Genomic DNA, 24741 nt, shown 5'->3' with positions numbered 1-24741 from the left:
CACCTTCTTGTGCTCCTTGTGCTTGGCATTGATGAGATCACCTTAATTAAGGAAACAAAGGCAAAGTTTTAAAGGTAATACAAGAAGAAGAAAAGATGCTCAAGCAAGCTCCCCTCTCTCCAGAGGGTATGTTTACGTGGGGTGCCGCGGCTTGGTCGACTTCGTCAGGGCCTGCTATGGGCTATGAGATGGAGCAGGGCAGTCAGGCCATCAGATTTATTAGGGGCCAGCCTCGCCTGGTTCCGGCACCGGATTTCTCGTCCGCCAGCTGGACACAGGAGAGGGATTTACGATGGGAGCTCCTCAGCAGCCTCACCATCTGGTTCACCTGGAGGGCCCGGTGCTTTACGGCCTTTGAGGGGAGATTAGAGCCACCAGCAGAGACTGTTCGGGGGATTTGGCAGGAGTTGATCCACACCCTGCGTAGACAGTACGACCGCATCCGGGGAGACTCGGATGAGGCGATCTTACGGCGCCAGGCCTTTCATACCACTTGGCGCTGCGGCCCGTTCTACACCCTACTGTTGGAATTAGGGTTGCAGGAATGCACACACAACTTCAAGAAGATGAGGAAGCTTGAGCACTACACAGTAGTGTATTATGAGTGCCAAAAATGAAAGATAACAAGCCCTAGAAGATAATGGGCGTATATACAATGCACGGGGGAAAAAACCTCCTAGTGAGGGAAAAAGTGCCCCGGCGGTCCTAAGTGTGTTCACACACATCACTACTATAATATGGTAACAAATCCCCCCTGGAGTGATGCGGTGAACAAGAGCTAGCACTCATGTATAGGGAAGTGTCTAGCTATGTGGACGAATCCACAAAAGGGAGTAAGCCCAAAGCTTTGCGAAAAGCTTCGAACTTCTCACGAGGCAGAGCCTTTGTGAAAAGGTCTGCAAGGTTATCCTGTGTTGGCACATAAGCCAAACTGATCTCTCCTGCAGAGAGTCTCTCCCTGACATAATGGTAGTGCACCTCAATGTGCTTCGTACGAGCATGGAACACTGGGTTCCGCGCAACTGCCAATGCGCTCTGACTGTCAGTGAAGATGGTGGTGGCAGATGGCTGCCCAACACCCAAATCAGCCATAAGGCGTCTGAGCCACACACACTCAACCGTAGCTGTGAAAGCTGCCCTGTACTCAGCTTCACAACTAGAAGTGGCCACAGTAGGCTGCTTCTTGCTCAACCATGATATGCATGAGCTTCCAAGCATGAAGCAAAAACCACTCGTGGACACGCGTGTGTCATAACAACCAGCCCAGTCAGAATCTGAAAAAGCATGTAAATCTGGCGGCAATGATCCCCCCTTGGGATAAAACAACCCAAGATGCCGAGTACCACTCAAATAGCGAAAGATACGCTTCACTGCCTGCCAATGCTTAATGCCTGGGCTATGCATAAATCTGCTCACCTGTGAGACTGCAAACTGAATGTCTGACCTCGTAATGCATACATAAATGAGGCAACCAACAGCTGTCTGATAGAGTGTGACATCAAAGTGATCTCCAGCATCATGAAGACTCAACTTCAAACCTGTCTCCATTGGAGTAGCAATAGGCTTGCAGTCTTCAAGGCCAAATCTCCGCAACAATGTTTCAATATACTTTGTCTGACACAAAGCAATACCTCCATCACACTGCTTAAATTGTATCCCCAAATAATGATGCAAATGCCCCAAATCTGACATCTCAAAAGAGGCATTCAAATCAGCCTTAAAATCAGCAATATGACTCTCATTTGGTCCTGTGAGCAGCATGTCATCGACATAGAGAGCAATGATTAGATGTACACCATCCACACGTTTAACATACAAAGTGCTTTCTGTTGGACTATTCTGAAACCCATGTGCAGTCAAATATGCATGTATTTTTTCATACCAAGCTCGTGGAGCTTGCTTTAAACCATATAAAGCCTTTTTTAACCTGCACACTTTGTTTTCCTGCCCTCTTTGAACAAAACCACGAGGCTGCGATACATACACCTCCTCATGCAAATCTCCATTTAAGAACGCAGTCTTTATGTCCAGCTGATGTACATTCCAACCATTATGAGCTGCTAATGCACAGATGCTACGAACAGTGGTCATACGACATGTGGGAGCAAAAGTCTCATCAAAATCAATGCCCTTCTCTTGAGCAAAACCTTTTGCAACAAGCCTAGCCTTATGGCGATCCACTGTGCCATCAGGCTTACGCTTCAATTTGTATACCCACTTAGTGCCAATGGCCTTCTTGCCAGGGGGCAAGTCACATAAAGACCATGTACCATTCTTCATAATAGCATCGTATTCTGCTTGCATAGCAGCCATCCAATTTTCTGAACTTTGTGCCTCATCAAATGAAACAGGCTCACTTTCATCGCACATACTAGAAACAGCCAATGCATAACAATCTGACGCATAAGAGGCACCATGAGAGCCAGAACGAGTGCGACTAGACAAAGGGGCATCCAACTTGCTGTCACGCAAAGTCTGCACCAGCCATCTAGGCATGTTCCTAGAGCCCTCAATCTCTTGTCTCTCATCCTCAAGTGCATCATGCACATCTGCATCAGATATAGGCTGATCTGTGCCATCATTTAAAACCTGCATAGGCTGAAAAACTGCCTCATGAGGTATTGCACTTGACTGTGCACCACTGAAAAGAGGCAACAATGTATCATAGACATCACGTGAGCTGATATCTGTCTCCTTAGTACATGAAACCAAGGGCTGAACTGCATCTTCCACAAATACAACATCACGGCTAACCAAAATGCGCTTTGTCTGTGGATGATACAAACGATAGCCTTTGCTCTCAGCACTATATCCAACAAAAATACATTTGACAGCTTTGTCATCCAATTTTTTGCGATGTTGCACAGGCACTAATGCATATGCCAGGCAACCAAAAACACGTAAATGGCCAACAGATGGCTTGCGGCCATGCCAAGCCTCATATGGAGTGACAACCTGTAATGCTTTGGTGGGACACCTGTTTAGTACATAAGTGGCACACATGACAGCCTCAAGCCAAAAACCATGTGGTAGACTTTGACTCTTAACCATACATCTTGCCATTTCCATGAGAGACCTGTTTTTTCTCTCAGCCACACCATTTTGCTGTGGTGTATACGGCACTGTACATTGGTGTTTTATCCCACGCTCAGCCAGAAATGCATTAAATTTTGAAGACATATACTCCCCCCCTCGATCTGAACGGAGGGTGCCCATCTTACTTTCTGACACATTTTCAGCCATAACCAAAAACTGTTTGAAGCACAAAAACACTTCGGACTTTGCCTTCAAAGGATATACCCATGCATGCCTGGTAAAATCATCAATGAAAGTCACGAAGTAAAGGTAGTTTCCAAATGATGGAGTTTGCATGGGACCACAAACATCACTGTGAACAAGCTGCAATCTGCGTTCAGCTCTCACTGATCCATCTTTGGGAAAGGAAGCACGCTGCATTTTACCCAATATGCAGCCCTCACAAACATGCTTGACAGGTGCCTCAAGCTTAGGCAAAGAAGACACCATTTCAGATTTCTGCAGGCGCAGCAAACTTGCAAAATTCAGATGACCAAAACGTGCATGCCACAGTTTTGCATTTGAAATAGCCTGCGTATCCATAATAGCACATGCTGAATCCTCTACACATTTGCCATCCATATTGAGCTTATACAGCCCTCGACATAGTGAACCAGATGCTACAATGATGTCACCACAAGAGAGATCATGAACAGTACATCTGTCATCCACAAATTTTACAACCAAACCTGTTTTGGCAAATGCGGAGACTGACAGCAGATTCTTTTTGATCCCTGGCACATACAATGCATCAAAAAGTGTAAAGGTGTTGCCATTTGCAACATTCAGCACAATCTGTCCAACTCCTTTAACGGGATAAGAGGAGTTATTGGCACAAGTGACAGTATTCCCTGTGGGAGCAGACTCAAGGAAAGTGAATAAACTGCGCTGCGAGGTGATATGCTTAGTGGCACCACTGTCAAAGTACCATACATCTGAATCTACTGCAGACATACATGTGTCATGCAAAGATGGGTCATAACTGCACTGCGCATTGAATGCCCATTCTGTATCTAGCACAACATTAGCAGATTCATTGTTAGAAGGAGAGGCATCTGCAACAGCCATACCAGCCTCTTTCTTCTTAGCCTCTTTCGCAGCCAGCTTAGGACACGCTTTGATGACATGATCATTTCCCTTACAGTACTTGCAAAATGTCTTCTGTTTGTCACCCTTCTTCTCATCTTTGTCTTCCTTCTTTGGTTGCGCAGCATTTGCAGATTTCTGCTTACTAGAAGAAAAGCCAGCTTTACCTTTTCCGCTTCTCTGACTAGCAACGAAAGCTTGATCTGCGACACGCATAATATTCCTGTTTTGCCTTGACTGGTCTTCTTGCAGCAAAACAGAAACTAACTCCTCAAATGATAAGGCATTGGGATTGCCTTTCATCATCAAGCGAAGAGTGGAAGCAAAACCCTGATAAGAATCTGGTAGACCATTCAAAACAGTCTGCACAAGTGAACTGTCTGACAGGATTTCATCTGCAGAAATGAGCTGCTCTTTGAAATCCTTGATCTTTGTCAAAAAGCTATCCATAGAATCACCTTCGTTCATATGCTCATTCTCCAACTGTTTTCGGAGATAAGCAACACGAGCCTCATTTCTTGCCTGATACAATGTGGCAAGTACATCCCAAGCATCCTTAGAAGTCCTGCAGGAGCGAATATGTGGGATAATGGTACGTTTGACAGACAGCGCAATCAAGGCATGAGCCTGCGCATCTCTACCATCCCAACGAATCTGCTCTGCTGAAAGTGGTGGTTCTCGAACAGCTGCAACAGCACTTGTGCCTGCACCATCATCAACAGTACCTGTTTCTGATGTGTTTGCAGCATTCCCAGCCACAATAGGACGTGCATCAATACCCTGCACAATGTTCCATAACCCCTTTGCTACCAATACATGTCGCATCATATATGCCCACAATGGATAGTTGGTGCCATCCAACTTATCCTCAGCAGCCAACATGCGGAATACATCATTGTTGTCAGCCATGGCCAATGACTGTACTACTAGATGTAAATGCTGTCTGTAAGAGGTAAACCTGTATAAAATCGACCTGTGCTATGTAGCACAACCCAAAACAGACGAATGGGCACCTGTCCTGCAGATTTTAATCTTGACAGAAAATCTGCACAGTAGGACGATTTTGCCTGCGCAGTACTTGGAATGCAAAAACGGAGGGCGAAATGACTTCAGATCAAAATTCTGAAACGAACAAGCCCTACGGGCTTTCCCACGGCATATACTAACCTGCAGACGCTCGTGAAACCTCGTCGCAATCGGAGGAGATGAAGCGGCAGGTGCCGGTGATGCTGCCCGGGAGGAGGAAGCCTGCTCTGATACCAATTGTTGGAATTAGGGTTGCAGGAATGCACACACAACTTCAAGAAGATGAGGAAGCTTGAGCACTACACAGTAGTGTATTATGAGTGCCAAAAATGAAAGATAACAAGCCCTAGAAGATAATGGGCGTATATACAATGCACGGGGGAAAAAACCTCCTAGTGAGGGAAAAAGTGCCCCGGCGGTCCTAAGTGTGTTCACACACATCACTACTATAATATGGTAACACCTACACACGGGATCCCCCCGTTGGCACTACAGGCCACCTGTTTGGCTCTTTCCCTCCCCCATTGTATGATTTAGCCGCTCAGTCCTTTAGACTGATACTTGTATTTTGCAGCACCTAGGGAGAGTCTCCCGGGCTGCCATGATGTATTCACTGCTCTTCTCTCTGTTAGGAGCAGGAGAGATCTCTTTTGTAGCCCTACGGGCGTTTTTTACATAACTAATGAAAGGATCTTTTCTCGGAAAAAAAAAAAGATGCTCAAGCAAAGCAATGCAATATTAAGTTGAAGAAGCAGGTACTATCCAATCAAAGTAGTCAAAAGAGTCTGCAAGCTCAAGTTAAAGCAAAGGAGCAAAACATAATTTGACTATTGAGAAAAAGAGGTATAGATTTTGAGTCAAAAATATTAGATCAAGATCAATCAGCTGAATTTGGGAAAGACTCCAATAAAGGAGTTGCCAGGAACCCACTCTTCAATGATCTTCTCGAATTGTGGGGGTAGGAAATGCTTATGAAGCTTTTGCTTAAAATCCTCCAAGTAGTGGGAGCTTGACCTATGAGCTTGACCCGTGAGCTTCTCTGCTAGCCACCAATTGCTGGCTGCACCCATTAGATGTGGCAACTTGCCTCAACTTTGACTTTTCTGTAAACTATTCCTCCAAGAAAGCAACTTCATTTGTGAAATAAAACCAAGAGCTTTGTCGGCATTCAATTCACATTGACTAGCACAAATAGGTCTTTTCTTGCTTTCTCAAAGCTCTCTTTGCTTGCCAGTGGCTAAGCAAAGGAAACAGTTCTCTTTCCTTTTGGCTTTTTAGACAAATGGACTTACCATCTTTTTCAATCCACATCTCATGAGTATCATAATCTATTTGTGGATTATACCGGTGATGCCAAGGCATACCTAAGATCACATCTACTCCTTGTAAAGACGCTACAAGGAAATTCTGGTTGTCCTCATAGGATTGAAGACTGACCTAGGCATTTAATCTTTTTTGTGCAATTGTACTTCATGCTCGTGAATGCAGTTTTGACCTTAAATTGTGATGAGGTGGATTCAAGGACAAACATTCTCACAACTCTTTCATATATAAAATCATGTGTAACTTTCAAAAGAGAATAAACTCGAGTCTTGAATTTATCTTTATAGTCGGTTTGTTCGTTATCGGAATTACCCTCTTGCTTCGCATGGCCATGATTGTCTTTGTCTTCAATCATGTGCACGGCTGCCGCTCGATTTTTATTCTTCACTGGATACTTGTGAGCATAGTGACCCTTTTTGTTCCACGTGTAACACTTCACCAACCGAGGCTTGCGAGACTCGTTGTTAGTCTTTGTAGATGTATTGGTTTATTTCCTTTTGTAGTTGCATGTGGCTTATTGCTGGTTGGTGCTACCACTTCCAAAATTTGGGTCTTTCAAATGGTCTAGAAAAGGGTCGATATCTAGGGTGATGAAGATGGAACTGGTGCTTCAAACTCCTTGGGAATACCATTTTTCTTCAAGATTAATTCCGTGCGCGAGCGTTCCTACTTGTGCCCTCCCCCTGTTTGGTTTGCGGCCCCCTTCATCCCAGCTCGCCTGCGCCTTCCTTCCTCCTGTTCGCCATCACCCCTCCTCTTCCTGTGCTTGCATTCGCCCCCTCCTCCCTCTGTTTCGCCTTCACCCCCTCCTCCCTTGCCCCCCCCCCCCAACCACCCCCCCCTCCCCCCCTCCTTTTTCTTTCCTCTTTCTTGGCCGCCCGTCTGCCTTCCCTAGTTGTTTTTTGCCTTGCCCCCTCCCAGCCTCCTGTTTCGTCACCTCTCCCCTTCAGTGCTTCCAGGTAGGTTTACAGTTTCGGGTAGCATTTTCTTGTGGCAAGGTTCGGCCTCTTCTGGTCTACAATCTTGAGTGGGCTTGTGGTTGTGGGAACATGATTGGTATCTTGGCAAGCACTACTTTCTCTGATCATGCTCTGGTTATTTTGTCCTTGGAGAACTGGAGGCAGGATAGACACTTGAGCACTTGGATCCTTGATAGCCTCATATAGGACTCCGAAGTATGTAGTATATAGAGCAGATATGGGAGGGGCTGGATTTTCTCTTGGGTTTTGCTGTAGGCACCTTGGATGCAGGCCTTGGCGAGATTAGTAGTATACTGCAGGAGGCAGCAAAGAGCAGATTGGCTAGATTCCGTGAGCAGGAGAGGAGCATTAGCTGGGGCCTTGCTGCTCTCCAGCGACTTCAGAAGAGCTCCCCAGATAGCTCGTGGATTGAGGGTTAGTTGGTAGCCACCCGTACAGCCCTCATATCCATAGAAGAGCGGAGGGTAGAGTATAGATACCATGCGAGAGGTTCCTTTTGGACCCAGGCCGGAGAGAGAGTCACTGGGGATTTCTTTGTGATTGCTGGCCCCCACAGAGAGATGGTATCCGCAGGTTGCGAGGCCAGGATGGATCTATCGTTTCTAACCCCCCCATGTGAGAGCCATAGCCATAGATTTTTTCAGATCCCTTCTCGCGGGTGCCCCCTTTTCCTCACAGGTGGTGGATGTGCGAGAGCTGGTTTGGCGGCACACGTGAGGTATGGTTTTTCCCACTCTCCGGACTTTCGTATTGACTCCCTTCACAACTGAGGAGCTAGCGGAAGCTTTGACGGCTCTTCCTAGGGGAAAATGCCCAGGAGCGGACGGGTTTCTAGTCTCATTCTTTCTTCGTCACTAGAATCTCATGGAAGGTGGCCTTAAAGCAGCCTTCAATGAGATTATGACCGCGGGTGCCATGCTAGAGAGGCTTTTAGAGGGTCTGATACACTTGATTCAGCCTTCAACGAGATTATGACCACGGGTGCCATGCAAGAGAGGTTTTTAGAGGGTCTGATACACTTGATTCCTAAGGAGGGTGGTGACAGATTGGAGATTCGGCAGTGGAGACCCATCACCCTCCTCAGGACCACCTATAAGATCTTGGCCAAGGCCATCAGCTAGAGACTTCAATCCTTCCTCCCCCACTTGATTCATGATACTCAGACAGGTTTTGTTCTGGATCGGAGCATTCTGGACAACATCTTCACTTTCTGGGAGGCGACAGCTTCGGCCAGGATGTGGCAACAGGATCTCATTGTGCTCCTTTTGGATTTCCAGAAAACCTATGATAGAGTTGACTGGGGCTTTCTGGAGAGCAGTGTTTACCGGATGGGTTTTCTAGAGAAGTGGGAGATCCATGGTGGTTCCGGACTTTACTTTTTTTTTTTTTTTCATGAGAAATAGATCGTTCTATTAGTTAAGGAAAAAACAACCACGACGAGCTTATTACAACAACGAAAGGCTAGATACAACCTCACCTCATGTACAGGGCATGGATCATATCATCAGAAGGTGGAGAAAGATGCACTTCCCTTCGACTGGCCGCTCTATGAGGAGAAGGCTATCTCAAGGAGAGGGGGGGGGGGGGGGGGGGGGGGGGGGGGGATAACCACACGGGTGGTGTGTAATGCCAAGTGGGATCACCTCCTCTATCAGTGAGAAAAGGGCCAGGCCGCCAGAGCCTCAAAAAAGCTTCCCGCCACTTCTGCATGTGGTCAGAGCCACCCTGTAACTTCCCCATTGATTGCGGAGGGTATGGATGATGTCGAGCCAAATGCTCCTGATGGACTCCGCACTACCAAAAGAATATCATGCGTGGTAAACACGCCTAGCCACAGTGGGGGGGGGGGGGGGGGGGGGGGGGGGGGGGGGGGGGGGCGGGTCTGGGATAGGAGTCAACCACTCCCGAGGAATAGGAGAGTCAATGTCAATGTTGAGCCTATCTCTACCCTAGATCCCTGTTAGGCCTCTCTCCTGAACCTCCGGGGGTAACTGCCTGTGTGAAGGCCAATCTCCAAGGGACCTGGTAGGTCCTATACCCAACGTGCCCTAGGATACATGAGGTCGGGCCGCCCAACATATGGCCACTGGGTAAACCAAACAGGGGGTTCCAGACCAATGGCTGCCGACGAAGACGCTCCTCTGAGGCTACCAGAGCTATCTGCCTAACGGCCGGACTGAGGTGATCCCAAGCTCGAAGTACACTGCTGAACCTGACCATTGCAGGCCCGGGAGAAGGCCAGCAGTAAGTAATGTACCACATGGTGGCAAGAAGAACCTGGTTCACCACCACCACTCGGCCAACTAAGGAAAGCCTCGCTGAACTCCGGTATAGAAGCTTCTTTCGAAAGATCAAAAGAAGAGGGGCTAACTGCTGCTCTAGGGAGACATCGATGCCCACCTGGCATCCAAGATAACAAACTGGAGTGCCCCTCGCGATTCATTGGAAAGTCTCCACTAGATGCCAAGTCGGGGCGGTTGGAACAACCACCCAAAATCCACACGATTTATGCCAATTGATCTATGCTCCTGATGCGCAACAGAAGATCTCTATTGCCTCAGTAAATCTCTGAAGATTCCCCACATTTCTAGATAAGTATGCTACTGTGTCATCTGTGAACTCTGAGTCTAGCAACTCCTCTTGAGTACGGATGGGGAAACGCAATCCCTAGAGCCCAGTCTCCTAACTGAGAGAAAACTTCCCATGGCCTCCACACAAATAGAAAGGAATAGGGTGCTAGAGGGCAACCCTGCCAAACCGAGCAAGAAAGGGGGAATCTGTCACCTCTACCTCCCTAGACAAGAACCTGACTATGAGAGGTCGAGTAAAGTCCGCAACCTGCCAGGTCTCTTGGAGATTGGCTTGCATTCACACAGCTTTATCTAGTGGCTTAGGAGAGAGGCCTGATTGGGATCCAAGGCAGAGTCAAACTCAGCTTCCACATCGACTCTGCCATCCCTCCTGAGTGGTTGATCCCAACCCCAGACCCTCTTCTCCCTGCAGTGGCTGGGAGTGTTTACTAGGCATGACATTCTCCTGGCAGTTCATGGTGCGGATGAGAGCTCCACATTGCTCACTTTCTCAATTGGCCTTCATGCCAAATTAGTGAGATCAGAGTCCCTCTTGGAGGACTTTAGGGGATGCACGTTATAGAGGGTGAGGGTGATCGGATTCCTTGCACATGAGTGGCGCATACATCCAGCTCCGGCCAAGGTGGCCAGGGAGAGACTCTGGCACTCATGGATTTGGGAGAGCCGGCCCATCACGTGCTTCCAGTGGGACCCAAGGGAGTGGACTTGGTGTGATCTTGCAGACAGTGGAAACCCAGCGGTGCGTGCAGTGACAGATTCAACCACGTATCCAATAGATAAAGATAGAGAGAGGGGGAGAAAGAACGGTTTAGGGAGCCTTGCACAATCTACACACACTGAGCGGGGAACAGAACAATCCACGGGCTTTAAAAGCTAGGATCAATACAACCAATGAATACAAAATCAAACAAATATGTCGACGTAGGAATCTCGGTCGGGGTTGGGGTCGATGTCCAGGCACGAGATCTTTGATGCGGAGCACACCACAAGTATGGCCCACAAGAATCTCTCACCACCAAATCCAGAGTCCAAGTCCAATGAATTCCTTAGCTTGTACACCACGTGCTTAGGGGATGATATCAGTAGTAGACTCAATGCCCAAACTGGAGTAAAAGCAAACCTCAAAGAGAGGCCCCACGAAGAAATATATATCAAATCAAGTCCACAATCAGCAACTTGTAGAGGGCTCAAAGCAACAGATGGCGGTAGTGTAGAGAAGTGCTGCTGGCTGCTTTGCTAGGGGTCAAATGGGCAAATCTGGATGGCCCTGCTGAGGTGGTGTATGTGGTACAGGTGTCGAGGAGGCGGCTCAGGCGAAACTGGTGGTTGATGGTAGCAGTGGCGTAGGCAGCTGGCGCTAGCTGTGTTGGTGGCTGGCACTAGCTTCGCGGTTGACCATGGTTGTTTCCGTAGGACGTACAACTGCATATCGTAGGGAATACCGTATGGCACGATACCGTATGTACTCGTACGGATTTGTACGGATTTTTTCCAGGAAAAAATATTTTTTTTTCAAAAATTTTTCCCCCCCAAAAAAACGTTAATTTTTTGGGTAGGTAATGGTATTTCTTTTGCTTATCTATGGCTGTTTGAGCTTCCTTTGTACTATGATGCTGCCCTCCTTTCTAAAATACTCCATATCTGGACTTGGAAATACCTAAGTTTATAAGTATTTATTTAAAACACCGTATTTTATCGTACGATAAGAAATTTTTTTTATATCGTACTGTATTTTCCCATACGGTATCATATCATACGAACCCTACGGTATCTACCTGACAACTATGCGGTTGACTGGCGGTAGCAACTCTTGAAGAGGGTGGCACAAGCTCTGATATGATGGTACAGGTGGCTACAGTTGGTCACATGCGACAGACGGCAGCACTGGTGGCAGCCAATAGAAACGCTAGTAACGGCGGCGGCGCAGGTGGCGCTGAGGCTGGCTGGCATAGCAGCGCTTGGTGGTAGAGGATGGCGGCATTAGTTACACAATCCGCGGGTGGAGGTAATGATGATGATGTTGATGATGATCTCCACGCTCTTGATAATCTCCACACCCTTGTTGATGATGATTCAAGAGGGACTTTTGCTTCTTTTATACTTGAGGAGGGCCTTGCTTTTGCCAAAAGCGATGCTTTTTGTTTTGCTTTCCCTTTGCTTTTGTCTTTTTGACTTTTAATAATAAAATATAACTCAACTTTTTTTGGTTTCCCTTTGCTTTGGTCTTTTTGACTTGTAATAATAAAATATAACTCAACTTTGATCAAAATTCTTTAGTTTTTCTTTTTTGGCTTTAGGGCCTTGCTTTTTGGCCCTAGAGTTGCTTTTTGAAATAGCGGCTTTTAGCTTTTTGGTTCGGCTCAGGCTCCTCTTGCCAATGGGTTGCAGTCAATTGTGTTTGACTTTTGGCTTTTCCCTATGCCAACTTCATGGTCCTTGTTCCCATGCTTTCATCTACTTGTCCAGTGTTCAGGCACAGGTTCCATCATGTGAAAAGAGCTAGGAGGGCCAAATAGTTACATTGCCTCCCTCTTATATCGCAGTTGTTCTCAACTGTGGAATACAAGTGTTTCATATGTTTAAGGTACTAGTCCCATTTGGTGAGCTTGTGAATCTGGTCATTTCCCATGTGTGTGATGTCATCTTCTCTTCTGACAACATCTCTATGCCTTATCTTTGACCTATAGCTTTGTTCTTGATGGTACTTCTTCAGGCCTGAAACATCTGTTAGATAAAATATATCGATACTTACCTCCTGCAAAAACTAGACAAAATCTAGTCAACAAATAGATATGCATCATTTGTGTGTATTGGATATTCTAGGTACTGGCCAGGTAGATTGGAGCCCAGTGGACTATCACATGCCATAAATCCAACCATTGTCCACACATCAAAACCAACACACAAAGTCAAAGAAATTTAAACATACACCAGTATGCAATGCACAAGTAATGGTCCTCCTGTTCATGGATTGTCTTGTCTAGTCTCATGGGAAAATGGTGCTGAGCTATCTGGCTCTCGAAGGAAACGGCTCAGTCAATCCTCAAGGTCATCTGGTCATTAGGACTGTTCGAGGGTTCATCAATAGTCATTTGGTCGTATTGACTGCTCAACTATGAAATCCAATACAGTCATCTAGGCTATTTGGTCGCAATGATTGTCCTACTGTTCATAAATAGTCTTCTAGAGTATCTTGCCACAATGATCTCCCAACTATGAAGTCGAAGATATTTGGCACAAAAGGCTGTCCAATGGGTCATCTCGCATCGTTGCCACCCAAATACAAATCTTGCGTCTTGGGCTATTTGGCATCATTGCCACCCAAACTAGAGCATGCCCTATTAACCATTACATAAGCATAATAATGATCAATTACATTCCAAAATATATATACAATGAAGAGGGCTAGAGGTACAATCCCTCCCTCTTGAATTTGTCTTATTCGCAAGATGTCTATACGTGTACTTCAAATATATCTAATATATCTGGATCTACCGCTTCCTCATAATCTCGAAGTATATCCGGATAGTCCTTGAAGTTTCCTCTAGCATCCATTTCGCATCCATAGGCAAATAATTCTTAAACTTCAGGAGGAACTTTCTGAGCACTGTCATTCCTCTTTTTATCACAGAATGGAATACAATCTGTTCTGGTTGCAAGATCTCTTGTTGCTCTTCCATCTTTGTTGGATCCTCCAATACAAGCTCCTTGGGGGGTAGTCCTGTATATGGTTTCAATAAGCTGACATGGAAGGCATTATGTATCCTCCGGTGATCTGGAAGGTCCAACCAATAGCATACATTGTCGATCTTCTGTGTAACCTGAAAAGGTTCATAATATCTAGGAGCAAGCTTGGGATCCTTGTGCTCCTTAGCTTTAGACTTTCTGAGTCTTGCTTTCTCGAATCTCAACAAGACCCAATTCCCTTCTTCAAATATGACCTTCCTTCTGTGCTTATTTGTAGCTTTCTTTTGCTTGGCTTGAGATGTCTCAATAGCCCTTTGAATCTATGCAAAAGTTGTATCCAAATCTCTCACAAACTCATCCGTATGGAATATCTCTTTCTTGGTTCTTAGCACGGGCAACAACAATGGTTTGCCATTGATAATTTCAAAGGGAGCTTTACTTGTTGAGGAATGAATGGTGTTGTTGTAAGCATTCTCAACCAAAGGCAAATACTTCTCCCATTGATTCTTCGCTTCGAGAGCATAACACCTTAACATATCCAAGATAGTAAGATTTGCAATCTCACTTTGACCATCAATTTGAGGATAATAAGCCAAAGAGAAACTCAGCTTTGTTCCCATGTTGTCGAACAGAGCTCTCCAAAAGAAACTAGTAGTCCGGGGATCTCTTTTCCCCACAATGGACTTAGGTAATCCATGGTGCTTGAAAATCTTCTGAATAAACAATCTTGCCATATGCTCTATGCGGATAGTCTTATTTACTGGAATAAAGTGGGATTGCTTATTACTGAATCTATCAATAATAGTCGATATTCCATCATTCCCATATCGTGACTTTGGCAATCCAAAGATAAAATCCATAGCAATACTCCCCTATGGAACATTGGGAATCGGCAAGGGTAGCAATAATCCAATAGGTTTTTGTCAATCAAACTGGACCTTCTGACAAACGAAACATTCTCGAACATATTGCTCAATGTCCTTTCTCATGCTAGGCCAATAAAAATAGCTCTCCAAAGCTTGAGTTGTAGCATCTAAAGCTTGAGTTGTAGTCAAGATGCCTCTATGTCCCAAGTAGGGTGGAGCATGACACTCTTCCATTACTTTTGGCCTCAAATCTTTAGTCACACATAATCGGGTTTACATCATAAGGAAACCTTCCTTGATGACATAGGAGGTCACCAAGTCTCCATTCTACAATCTGTTCCAAATATCTATGAAATCCTCATCTGTAGCATAAAGATCTTTCATCGAAGATATCATCAAAGAAAGTAGCAGCAAACTTTCTAGGTGATCGAAATATTCTCTCCATCATTTGATTAAAGGTAGCCGAGGCATTGGTAAGACCAAAAGACATCACCAAATACTCAAAGAGACCAAATGTGGTCCTGAATGTGGTCTTGTGAATGTCCTCTGGAACAATCGTGACTTGATGGTAACCACTCTTCAAGTCAATCCTACTAAAGATGGTGGCTCCATCCAATCTGTCTAGGATGTCATCAATCCTAGGAATAATAAACTTGTTCTTCACAATGATCTTGTTAAGAGCCCTGTAATCAATACACATATGCCAAGAACCATTCCTTTTCTGAACCAATAAAACTGGAGAACAAAAGGGTGATGAACTAGGTCTTATCAAGCTCTTCTCCAATTACTCATTCACTTGCTTCATAATCTTCTCCTGTTGTGCCTGACTCACACAATAAGGAGGTCGGTTAGGAGGTGAACTTCTTGGCATGATGTTAATTTGGTGATCTTTCGGTCTCTCCGGAGGTAACTCTCCTAGTAGAGTATATGCAAAACAATCTTCATATTTCTTTAGGAAATGTTTCCTTTCATGATCAAGAGTTGGGAGTGATTCATCACTCTCAGATTCCTTTGGATCTTTGACATATACCAAGTATACAAAGAAATAGATTGCTTTAGGAACATGTACATGAGTGATGAGTGGAATAGAATTCCCCTCAACTCCTACATCAAAAGTTACATTCTTGCCCTTAAAAGGAAATCCAATCTTGTTTCCAACCCAGTCAACGGCTGGATCTATCTTCTTATGCCAAGGCATACCCAAAATTACATCACAGTGTTGAGTTTTACCAACAACAAAATTCTCATGGTCCACATAATTCCCAATCTGTAAACAAAGCTTCCCCAAGATAGGGGTCACTTCCGTTGACATTCCCTCGAAAGCGGCACGTATAGAAATAGGAGCTCCGAACGGTGAACCTATATGGAGGGAGGTTCATAGCTTCAACCACTTAGGGATGGATAGAGTGGTGGGTAGCACCACTATCAAAATTAATAAGCACGGGTTGGTTTGCCACTTTTCCCCAAGCCTTTAAAAGTTGCCTTCTCTCTGGCGGTGTATCATCCTGGTGCTGAAGTTCCTTGGGTAATGCATTGGTTTGAGGCGGCTTGGCTTCTTGCTTTGGCTTGTCAGGACATTTTACAGCCATGTGTCCTTTCTTCTCACATTGGAAACACTTTCCTGCCTTGACATATTCTTCAAGTTGCTTTGCTCCTATCCTTCTTCTCTTGTGGCTCATTCTTTGATTGGGATCCCGCTTTGAACCTCTTCTTTTGAGATGGATCTTGGTTGTCATGCTTTGTCTTGCCCACCATCCAAGGCATGTACGAGGCCTATGTGTGTAGAGCTTTGTCTTGTGCTTCCTTCAAGGACTTTGGACCAGCCATGTACACTGCTTGCATAAGCTTAGGTTGCAATGCATTAGCCAATATGAGTATACAACATGATACAATGAAGGTGTTGAGCTAAATGTAATCTAGAAAAAGAAGAACAATCAAAGAAAGTAAATAATGTACTAGTAGAGCTACAAGATACATTCACCTCAACTATAGGTGATCTAGTTTTAGTTTAGGTTTGTGGAATCATCAACAGGGCTCGCGGGGAACAGGCGCCCCGCTCCCTTTCAGGAATTTATTCAAGAACAATCCACGGGCTTTTCAAGCCAAGATCAAAACAACCAATGAATACAAAATCAAACAAATATGTCGATGTAGGAATCTGGGTCGGGGTCACCATGGGGATGGCCCACAAGAATCTCTCACCGGGCTAGTACCAAATCCAAAGTCCAAGTCCAAAGAATTCCCTAGCTTGTACACCAGGTGCTTAGGGGATGATATTAGTAGTAGACCTATAGATGGCTCAAAGCAGGAGATGACAATAGTGTATAGAACTGCTAGCTTCTTTGCTAGGCGTCGAATGAACAAATCTGGGCGGCGCTGCTGAGGTGGTGCAAGCGGTACATGCGCTGGGGAGGTGGCGCAAGTGGCTCAGGCGACACTGGCGGCTGATGGCAGCAGTGGCGTAGGTGGCTGGTGTTGGCTGCGCAATTGACTAGCGGCAACATCACTTGAAGAGGGTGGCACATGCTCTGATAAGATGGCACAGACAACTGCAGCTGGTCACAGGTGATAGCAGTAGTGCTGATCATAGGCAGCAGCGCTGGTGGCAGCCAACAGAAACGCCAGCAGTGGCGGCGCTTGGTGGTAGAGGCTGGCGGCGCTGGTGGCACAGTCCAGCGGCGGGTGGAGGAGGTAATTATGATGATGTTGACGATGAAGATCTCCACGCTTGTGATAATCTCCATACCCTTGTTGATGATGATTCAAGAGGGACTCTTGCTTCTTTTTATACTTAAGGAGGACCTTGCTTTTTGCCAAAAGCGATGCTTTTTGCCAAAAGCGATGCTTTTTGTTTTGCTTTCCCTTTGCTTTTGTCTTTTTGACTTTTAATATTAAAGTATTTCTCAACTTTAATCAAAGTTCTTTAGTTTTGCTTTTCTAGCTTTAGGGCCTTGCTTTTTGGACATAGAGCCACTTTTTGGAAAAAGTGGCTTTTATCTTTTTGGTTCGGCTCAGTCTCCTCTTGCCAATGGCTCGCGGTCAACTCAGTTTGACCTTTTGCTTTTCCCTGTGCTAAGGGCCAAATAGTTATAGGCAGGGAGGAGACTCCAGTTACCCCATTTTGTGCATACACCGCACGGCTAGGTCATAGGATCCAGATGCCCGAGGTCGAGGGCACCCTGATAGTAGCAGCAAGACACTGTTACTCTGAGGGCCTCTCACCGCGCTTTCTCTTTGATTTGTTGACTCCTGGTTTGTGCCAGAGATGGGAGATTTGCAGTACCATTGCTGCATGGCACATGGGGGGAGCTTGATGTAAGCCATCACACTCTGCCTGTGGAGTCCATGAGGAGCATTTGGCTCGACATCATTCTTACCCTCCGTGGGCAATGGGGGAAGCTTCAGGGTGGTTTTGATCGTATGTGGAAGCGTCAGGAAGCCTTCCCAAGGCTCTAGTGACCTGGTCCTTTCTCATAGATAGTGGTGGTGAGCACACTTGGCACTACATACCACCTGTGTGGTTATTCCTCCCCTAGATAGTGGTGGTGAGCACACTTGGCACTACATACCACCTGTGTGGTTATTCCCTCCCCCAACCCTTGTATGAGATAACCTTCTCCTCATAGAGCAACCAGTCGGAGGAGAAGTGCATCTTTCCCCCCTTATGCGTTCTTTGATCCTCTCTCTGTACATGGTGGTGAGGTTGTATTTAGCCTTTGAGGTTGTTCTTTGTTAACTAATAGAAAGATCATTTCCGGAAAAAAACCATGGTTGGCTTCAAATCTACTACAAACTTTCTTCTTTGCTCTTTTTCTCGCACTTGCTCTAAAGCTTGAAGTTGCAACAAGGTTTGCCAAAATTAACCTTCATAAGCAGATATGTTCTCCTTCTCTAGGTGCCTAAAAATATCCCATTGTTGCCTGGCTTTGCTGTTATAAGATGGTCGTAGAAAATTTAATTTTCCTTGATCAATCTTTGAAAAGCTTCCCAAGACGTAGGTTTACGCCTACTCTGTCTAGTGACATTCCACTGAAGGGCTGCACTCCCAATCAAATGGTTACTATCACACACTTGACTTTATATCCTTCTTTGAGAATTTCTTCCTAGGAAAATAATCATGAAGTTGGGCTTCATAATCCTAGAAAGTAAATGCCCTTTTGTTGAACTTACTCTTCTTCTTAGACTCTGGAGCTTTAATGGTAGGTTGCACTGTCCTATAAATATGATCCTCCATAGAGTTTTGAAAGTTAGATCGCGAGGATGCTCGTGTTTGCCTTTTGCGTGAAACTTGTCTTTCTAGAGCTTCCCTATATAGGTCTTCTCTCACTCAATAATTGAGCTTGAAGTGCATCCAAAAACTCTTGGTCTGTGGGCAATTGTGGGTGATCGGCCATGATAAGATTTTTAAAGAAATAAAACGAGAAAAGATTTTTGCGGATATGAAAATAGTAATAAAATAGGAAATAGAAATTCCTTATCTGTCACTCATAATTTGCGGAAGATAAATGGCCTGGCTCGAGTTGTCAATCCCGGTTAAGGTAGATGAATTCGGATTCTATTTGATAGCAAGACATACCCACAAATCTTCATATACAAGAATCCGAGTAGCACATGAGATTCAATCAAGCCGGTTTTGTTGAAACGCCTTCATTCGACCAAACTTTTTTTTTTGAAGCAATGCAATTCCTCCTCTTTTTTTGAAATTTTCAGAAATGTGTGATATTTGTGTAATTTTTGAGGCCCCTCTTTGGTGCAGATTTTTGAAGAAATGTTTAAGGATGTTGTTGATGATCTATGAGCCTTTGTATAGGGTTTTAATAGCCTTGAGTAAAGGCTTTATAAGCCTTAATTGCCAAACTTAATAACAAGCCTTTAAGTTTTAAGGCTGATAACATGCACGTTCCTAAAAGGTGAATTTGGGCATGTTCCTGGATTCATCCAGGTATATATATTTAAGTCTTAAAACTTTAATCTGCCAAGCAATACAATGAAGTGAAAACCACTGCCAGTGCAAACTATGACAATAGAAGAATTATCGCTTATCGTTCATGAAGTGGGAAGATGATTTTGCAACTACTTTCTCTTTTGAGCTTGGAATCTTGACCGTCTCTACTTGCTGAATACATCCATGGTGCTTGATCTTGATGAGGTTGAAGATTTGGAAAAACCATGAAAGAGGGTGGTTTTGGGCTCATGTAAATCCATCTTTCTCTAGCTTTTGGGCAATAACCACTAGAGGTTCTTTTCTCCGAAGGATAAAAAACCTTTGCCGTTGCTTTCCCTTAGACTTTAGCCTTGTACTTAACCTTGAGGTTGATGTAATTCACTTTTTGCAGGCCATGCAAGCTTTTTAACCCTTCACGTATAAGAAAATTTTGATTTGTTCAATTGCTCAAAACCTGTTGTGCTTCCACCAAAAATTGTTTTTTTGCTTTTTCTTCACAAACCCTCATGCTCAAATTCTCCCTAGAATTTGAGGTTGCTCTGAACCATTGTCAAAGGATCTTGTACACGGAGATATGCATTGTCCATATTAACCAAATAAATAGGAGAATTCGAAAACTATGAATGGAACATTAACCTTGCACCAAGCATAAAGAAAACAACACATAAGGTAATAGTCCAAAACACAAGATTGGGTGCAATCTCCGTCCCCCCCACCCCCCCCCCCCCCCTCTCCCCCTCGGCCGATGTGTGTGGCTCCTTCTCCCACACCCAATATTTAAATCATATTATCGAAAATAGCCCTTGGAGCCATTAATAGAGTGCTTTTCCAAAATTGGGCTTTTCTTTTACAAAAGTAATCTTTGTCCAATATCTAAGGTATTAAAAATAATATAACCTTTTGTAAGATCCACCAGGGTCTCCCTAAACACAAACAACAAGATTAGTATCAAATAGAAGGGGTGTAGGCTAGCTTACCTCCCAACAGTAGATTCCATCTGGAGCTAAGGTTCCAATCTCACGAACCATGCCAGTCAGCAATGGTATACCACCAACTCCTGTCTGTTGAGGCCTTTAGCATGGCTGTCTGTGATTTGTCGAATCCAATCATGCTCCTAATCTTGGGTCCATTATAGACCACAGATTGAATAATTCTCTATGAATATTAATAACACAAGTCTCATTTATATAGTGGTTGCTGCTGCATTAAATAACTGTCCGGTCATAAATAGTCAATATACTTTGTATTATCAACCATGAGCCTTAGCTGCATGTATCAGCTTGCTTTCCCTAATTCCAGGGCTCCCCTAACCTTGCCGGATTAGGCCACTAATCTTGAGGATTAGCATTAGGTACACAACATACTTCCCCTCTTAAGACATTTCCACTCTTGGAAATAAATCAAGGAAAACATAGCCGCCTCAAACATCTGCGCTTGAACCTGCACGTGTCCTCCTAGGTAAAGGAGTAGCTAATTTGCTGTCCCATAAAGTCTGCACTAGCCATTTTGGCATACTCTTGGATGCCAATATGGCAGCCCTTTCCTCATCCACTGTATCAACCATAATTGCCTCATCAATAGGCTGATTTGTGGGCTGAAATTCGAGCTGATTTTCATCTAGTATGGGCTGATTTGCAGGACCTTTTTGAGCATTCATTTGCTCCACACATATGGCTGCCCGACATTGTACAAAGGTAGGAGTGTGTCAAAAGATATCCTATTAGCATACATTTTGCTATTTTTTTAAACATAAAAGCATGGATTGAAATGAGTTATTAACCAAGACAGCATGGCTACTCACCAAATCCGCTTTTGTGCCCAGATGGTAGAGGATCTATATCCTTTGCTTTTTGAGCTGTATCCCACAAAAATACATTTTATTGCCTTATCATCCAGCTTATTGTGTTGTTGCTCAAGCACAAGAGTATAAGCAAGACAACCAAAAATACACAAATGAGCCACAGAGGGCTTCCTGCCATTCCAAGCCTTATAAGGGATAATTGTCTGCAAGGCCTCCATACTATCACGATGGAAACAAGATAAAACGAGAACCTACTTAGGCTCTTGATAAATACAGCAATCCCTCAATCCCCCATCTCCTCAGGAAGTTAGAAAACCTAATATCACCCAGAAAATTGTCTGCGAGCTACAACATAATACCCTGTACATAGGGGATAACTTTCCAACCTTCCCTGACTGTAACATCTCAGAACTCTGGGGTGCTCTCAAACAAACCAACATTCAAGTGGCTAACTCCTGTGGTGAACACCTCCTATCAAAATATAACCGTGCTCTATCTTGAGGACTTTGGATAGCATCTGATGCACCGACTAGATATCCTCTAGGAAATCTCTTGCCACACCAATAATCCAAACACCCTTCCTTAAGTCCCATAGTTGCCAGGGATGTAGGCTGAAAACCGTATATCATCATACTTACTGTTATGAGTATCCGAATGCTAGTACAACATAGACAAAGCCGACCATAGGGATGTACCTCTCCCAACAGATGGTCACCTGGAGACGTATGCATAAAGCATATCCTCCAAAACCCTCCTATTTGTTGAACAGGCTGAGAATGATCAACAAATACTTCCCTATTCGAGAATCATATAACTATCAAGTATCTTCGCACCCTCATCATAAGTGACCTTAGAGAATGCTCCTATGAAGATCGTGTTCAATCTAGAACACCCATGATAAAAACCCTATGGTGCAAGTTAATATCTATCAATGCAAGTCCATGCAATGACTACAAACCATTTGCCCATTTCCAGCGTTAACTGCTCGTAGAGTTATGCCTTCAAGTTCTAAAGTCGTAACCTAGCTCTGCTGCCAGGAGTCCTATGCTCAGCATCATCGTAGGCGAATTTGACCAAATCATATGGTCTCTTGGTGGTGAATGCGTACACCATTCCACCAAAGTATGATATATCCTCTCTGTTGCTTGAGAGACCGAGGACAATCGTCATGAGTAGGAACTCAACCCAATCAATCCTGAATGCCTGAAGTACCTAGAAACTTCAAGTGCCCAACCACTGTGTCAAGGTAATCCAGACGCCATCAAACAGCATCAAAATGTTATCGGGACCAGGTCAAACAAGTATAACCCCACCGGTCAGCACTCTGGATAAAAAATCTAATAATCGTAAATTTGCCATAGTAGAGGATAGAGCTCATACCTCGAAACAAAGGCAAGTAAAACATCAGTTTTACCATGCAACAATCACGTGAGTTGTGGATCACATCGGAGGTTAAAATATCTCACTGAAAACCCGTAAACCGCACATGAAGTAGATCCTAGCATCCCATACCCCCAATCTATTTACTCAATTTCCCATAATGTTCCAAGCAGCACAGAAAAGCGCTAAATAATATGATGAATAATAATATGACCCACTCTTTAATACTAGGATATGCCCCATATACGTTTTACAAACCCATCACTCACCAGTCTATGGACTCGGAATATTTAAATTGCTAGCTATATCCGGCACACAAACTAACCCTTCATAGAAGAATACATCTATCCATGAAATCCATTGAAATACCATCAATGATACAATCTTTGAGTATGGATCTCTGCGGAATATATACGCGCGCCTCAAGATCCACTGGTATCCCAACCGGTTTCCCAATAGCACTCAAAATAGGCAAAAGTAACAGCTTCACCATACCAGTGGCTATTGTTGCTATAAATAACTATCTGGTCATAAATAGCTAGTGTACGTGGTATCATTAACCATGAGCCTTAGCCGCTTGTGTCAGCCTGCTTTTCCTAATCCCAGGGCTCCCCTAACCTTGCCAGATTAGGCCACTAATCTTGAGGATTAACATTAGGTGTGTGACACATTTGCCCAACAACTATATACAATGGGCCTAAAATGGTGCATACATGCACTTAGACAAAAAACCTAGACCTAGGCAGGTGTTCACGTCTAGTGCCCATCATCGTCATCCTCGTACTCATAGCGTATACTCATACAATCCACAATGTTAGGTCAATTAAATTGGAATCACTCAACTAAACAATTCTAACATGTGTAGCAATTAATTGGACTCGCTTACAACCAACTACTATCATGTGAATACGGAATTGTTTGGACTTGCTCAACAAAACATGTATGGAACAAGCACAAACACAACAACCTAAATCCACGCAAGCATATCTTCAGCATCCAGCATCAAGTATTAAATAGAATCACCCACAATACAGAGCTAAATACAATGACACACTAGGCATCCCTTGTGCACCACAGAGAGAGTACTTGTCACATGTAACAGGCAGCTCTGTATTCACACGGGATGGTGGCCTAGGAGGCTAGACGGTTTAGAGATGGCTTAGATTAGATTTAGTACATTACCAAATATGCTACATGCTATAGTGGACTACTCAAGTTCTTCATGGTTTACAGCTTGTTTGTAGGGGTTAAAAGTGGGTCATCATGAGCTTTGAGCTGTTGCATCAGTGCACATAGATGTAAGTTCAAGGAACTTATAAGCCCAACCACAGTTGCGTGCTCTTTTTCTTAGTCATACGATTGGCCTGCTATAATGGTTGCCATGTATTGATTTTCTTTTTATGTTCAAAATAATGAAAAGAAGTTGTATGCATCATTCTTTTGATAACATATGAAACCTTTTTCTATGTTTTGCAAGAAACAAGTGTTTAATTGTTGAACCAGTTTTTTCTTACGATGCTGAGTGTGGATATTAGCTGCTTAAAATTAATCTTGCTGTTTTGGATTTGTCCTTATACTGAAGGGGTTATTCTAAAGGGAGTGTGTTTGGTTTCACATTTGTCTTTGGTCAGTGTCTGGAGGTAAACTTGCTCTGTTATTTGTTTTTAGATAGACGAACAAAAAGAAAAGCGGCTTCTTTCGTCAAAATATGCTACTTCTCAGCAGATGCATGTGGGTAAACCATTATGGAAATCGTGTTTTTTTTTTTTTGGGGGTCTGCCAAACAAAGTTTCATCTTTTCTTGACGGATTGATTCTCTCTCTCTCTCTCTCTCTCTCTCTCTCTAGGATGTTTCAAGTTTTCAATATGGAGGTGTTACATTCAAAGCATCCACTGAGGCTGAAGAAAATTGTTTCAAACCTTTACAATGGATCTTAGCAGGCAAAAACATATGGACAAGAAGGTGCCCATATACAAACAA

The 24741-nt window shown here is 44.2% G+C and overlaps 1 protein-coding gene across 5 annotated transcripts in view; it reads left to right on the top strand.

Annotated features, from left to right (window-relative positions):
• Window positions 1–24741, top strand: part of LOC147607732 (ATP synthase subunit B) — a 115196-nt gene that overhangs the window by 27442 nt on the left and 63013 nt on the right. For 3 of the 5 annotated variants that reach the window (XM_086790257.1, XM_086790256.1, XM_086790255.1), the window contains exons 6-7: window positions 24429–24491; window positions 24608–24723. The exons of the other annotated variants lie outside the window; for them this stretch is intronic. In XM_086790257.1, coding sequence (XP_086646383.1) covers window positions 24429–24491; window positions 24608–24723 — 179 coding nt within the window. The remainder of the gene's footprint in view (window positions 1–24428; window positions 24492–24607; window positions 24724–24741) is intronic. 5 annotated transcript variants of the gene reach the window in all.

The sequence above is a fragment of the Cibotium barometz genome, chromosome 55 (genome assembly GCF_041138505.1).
Source record: "Cibotium barometz isolate CiBa-2024 chromosome 55, ASM4113850v1, whole genome shotgun sequence".
Lineage (NCBI taxonomy): Eukaryota > Viridiplantae > Streptophyta > Polypodiopsida > Cyatheales > Cibotiaceae > Cibotium > Cibotium barometz.
Note: the sequence above shows the minus strand (reverse complement) of the source record. Positions and strands in the feature narration are given on the sequence as shown.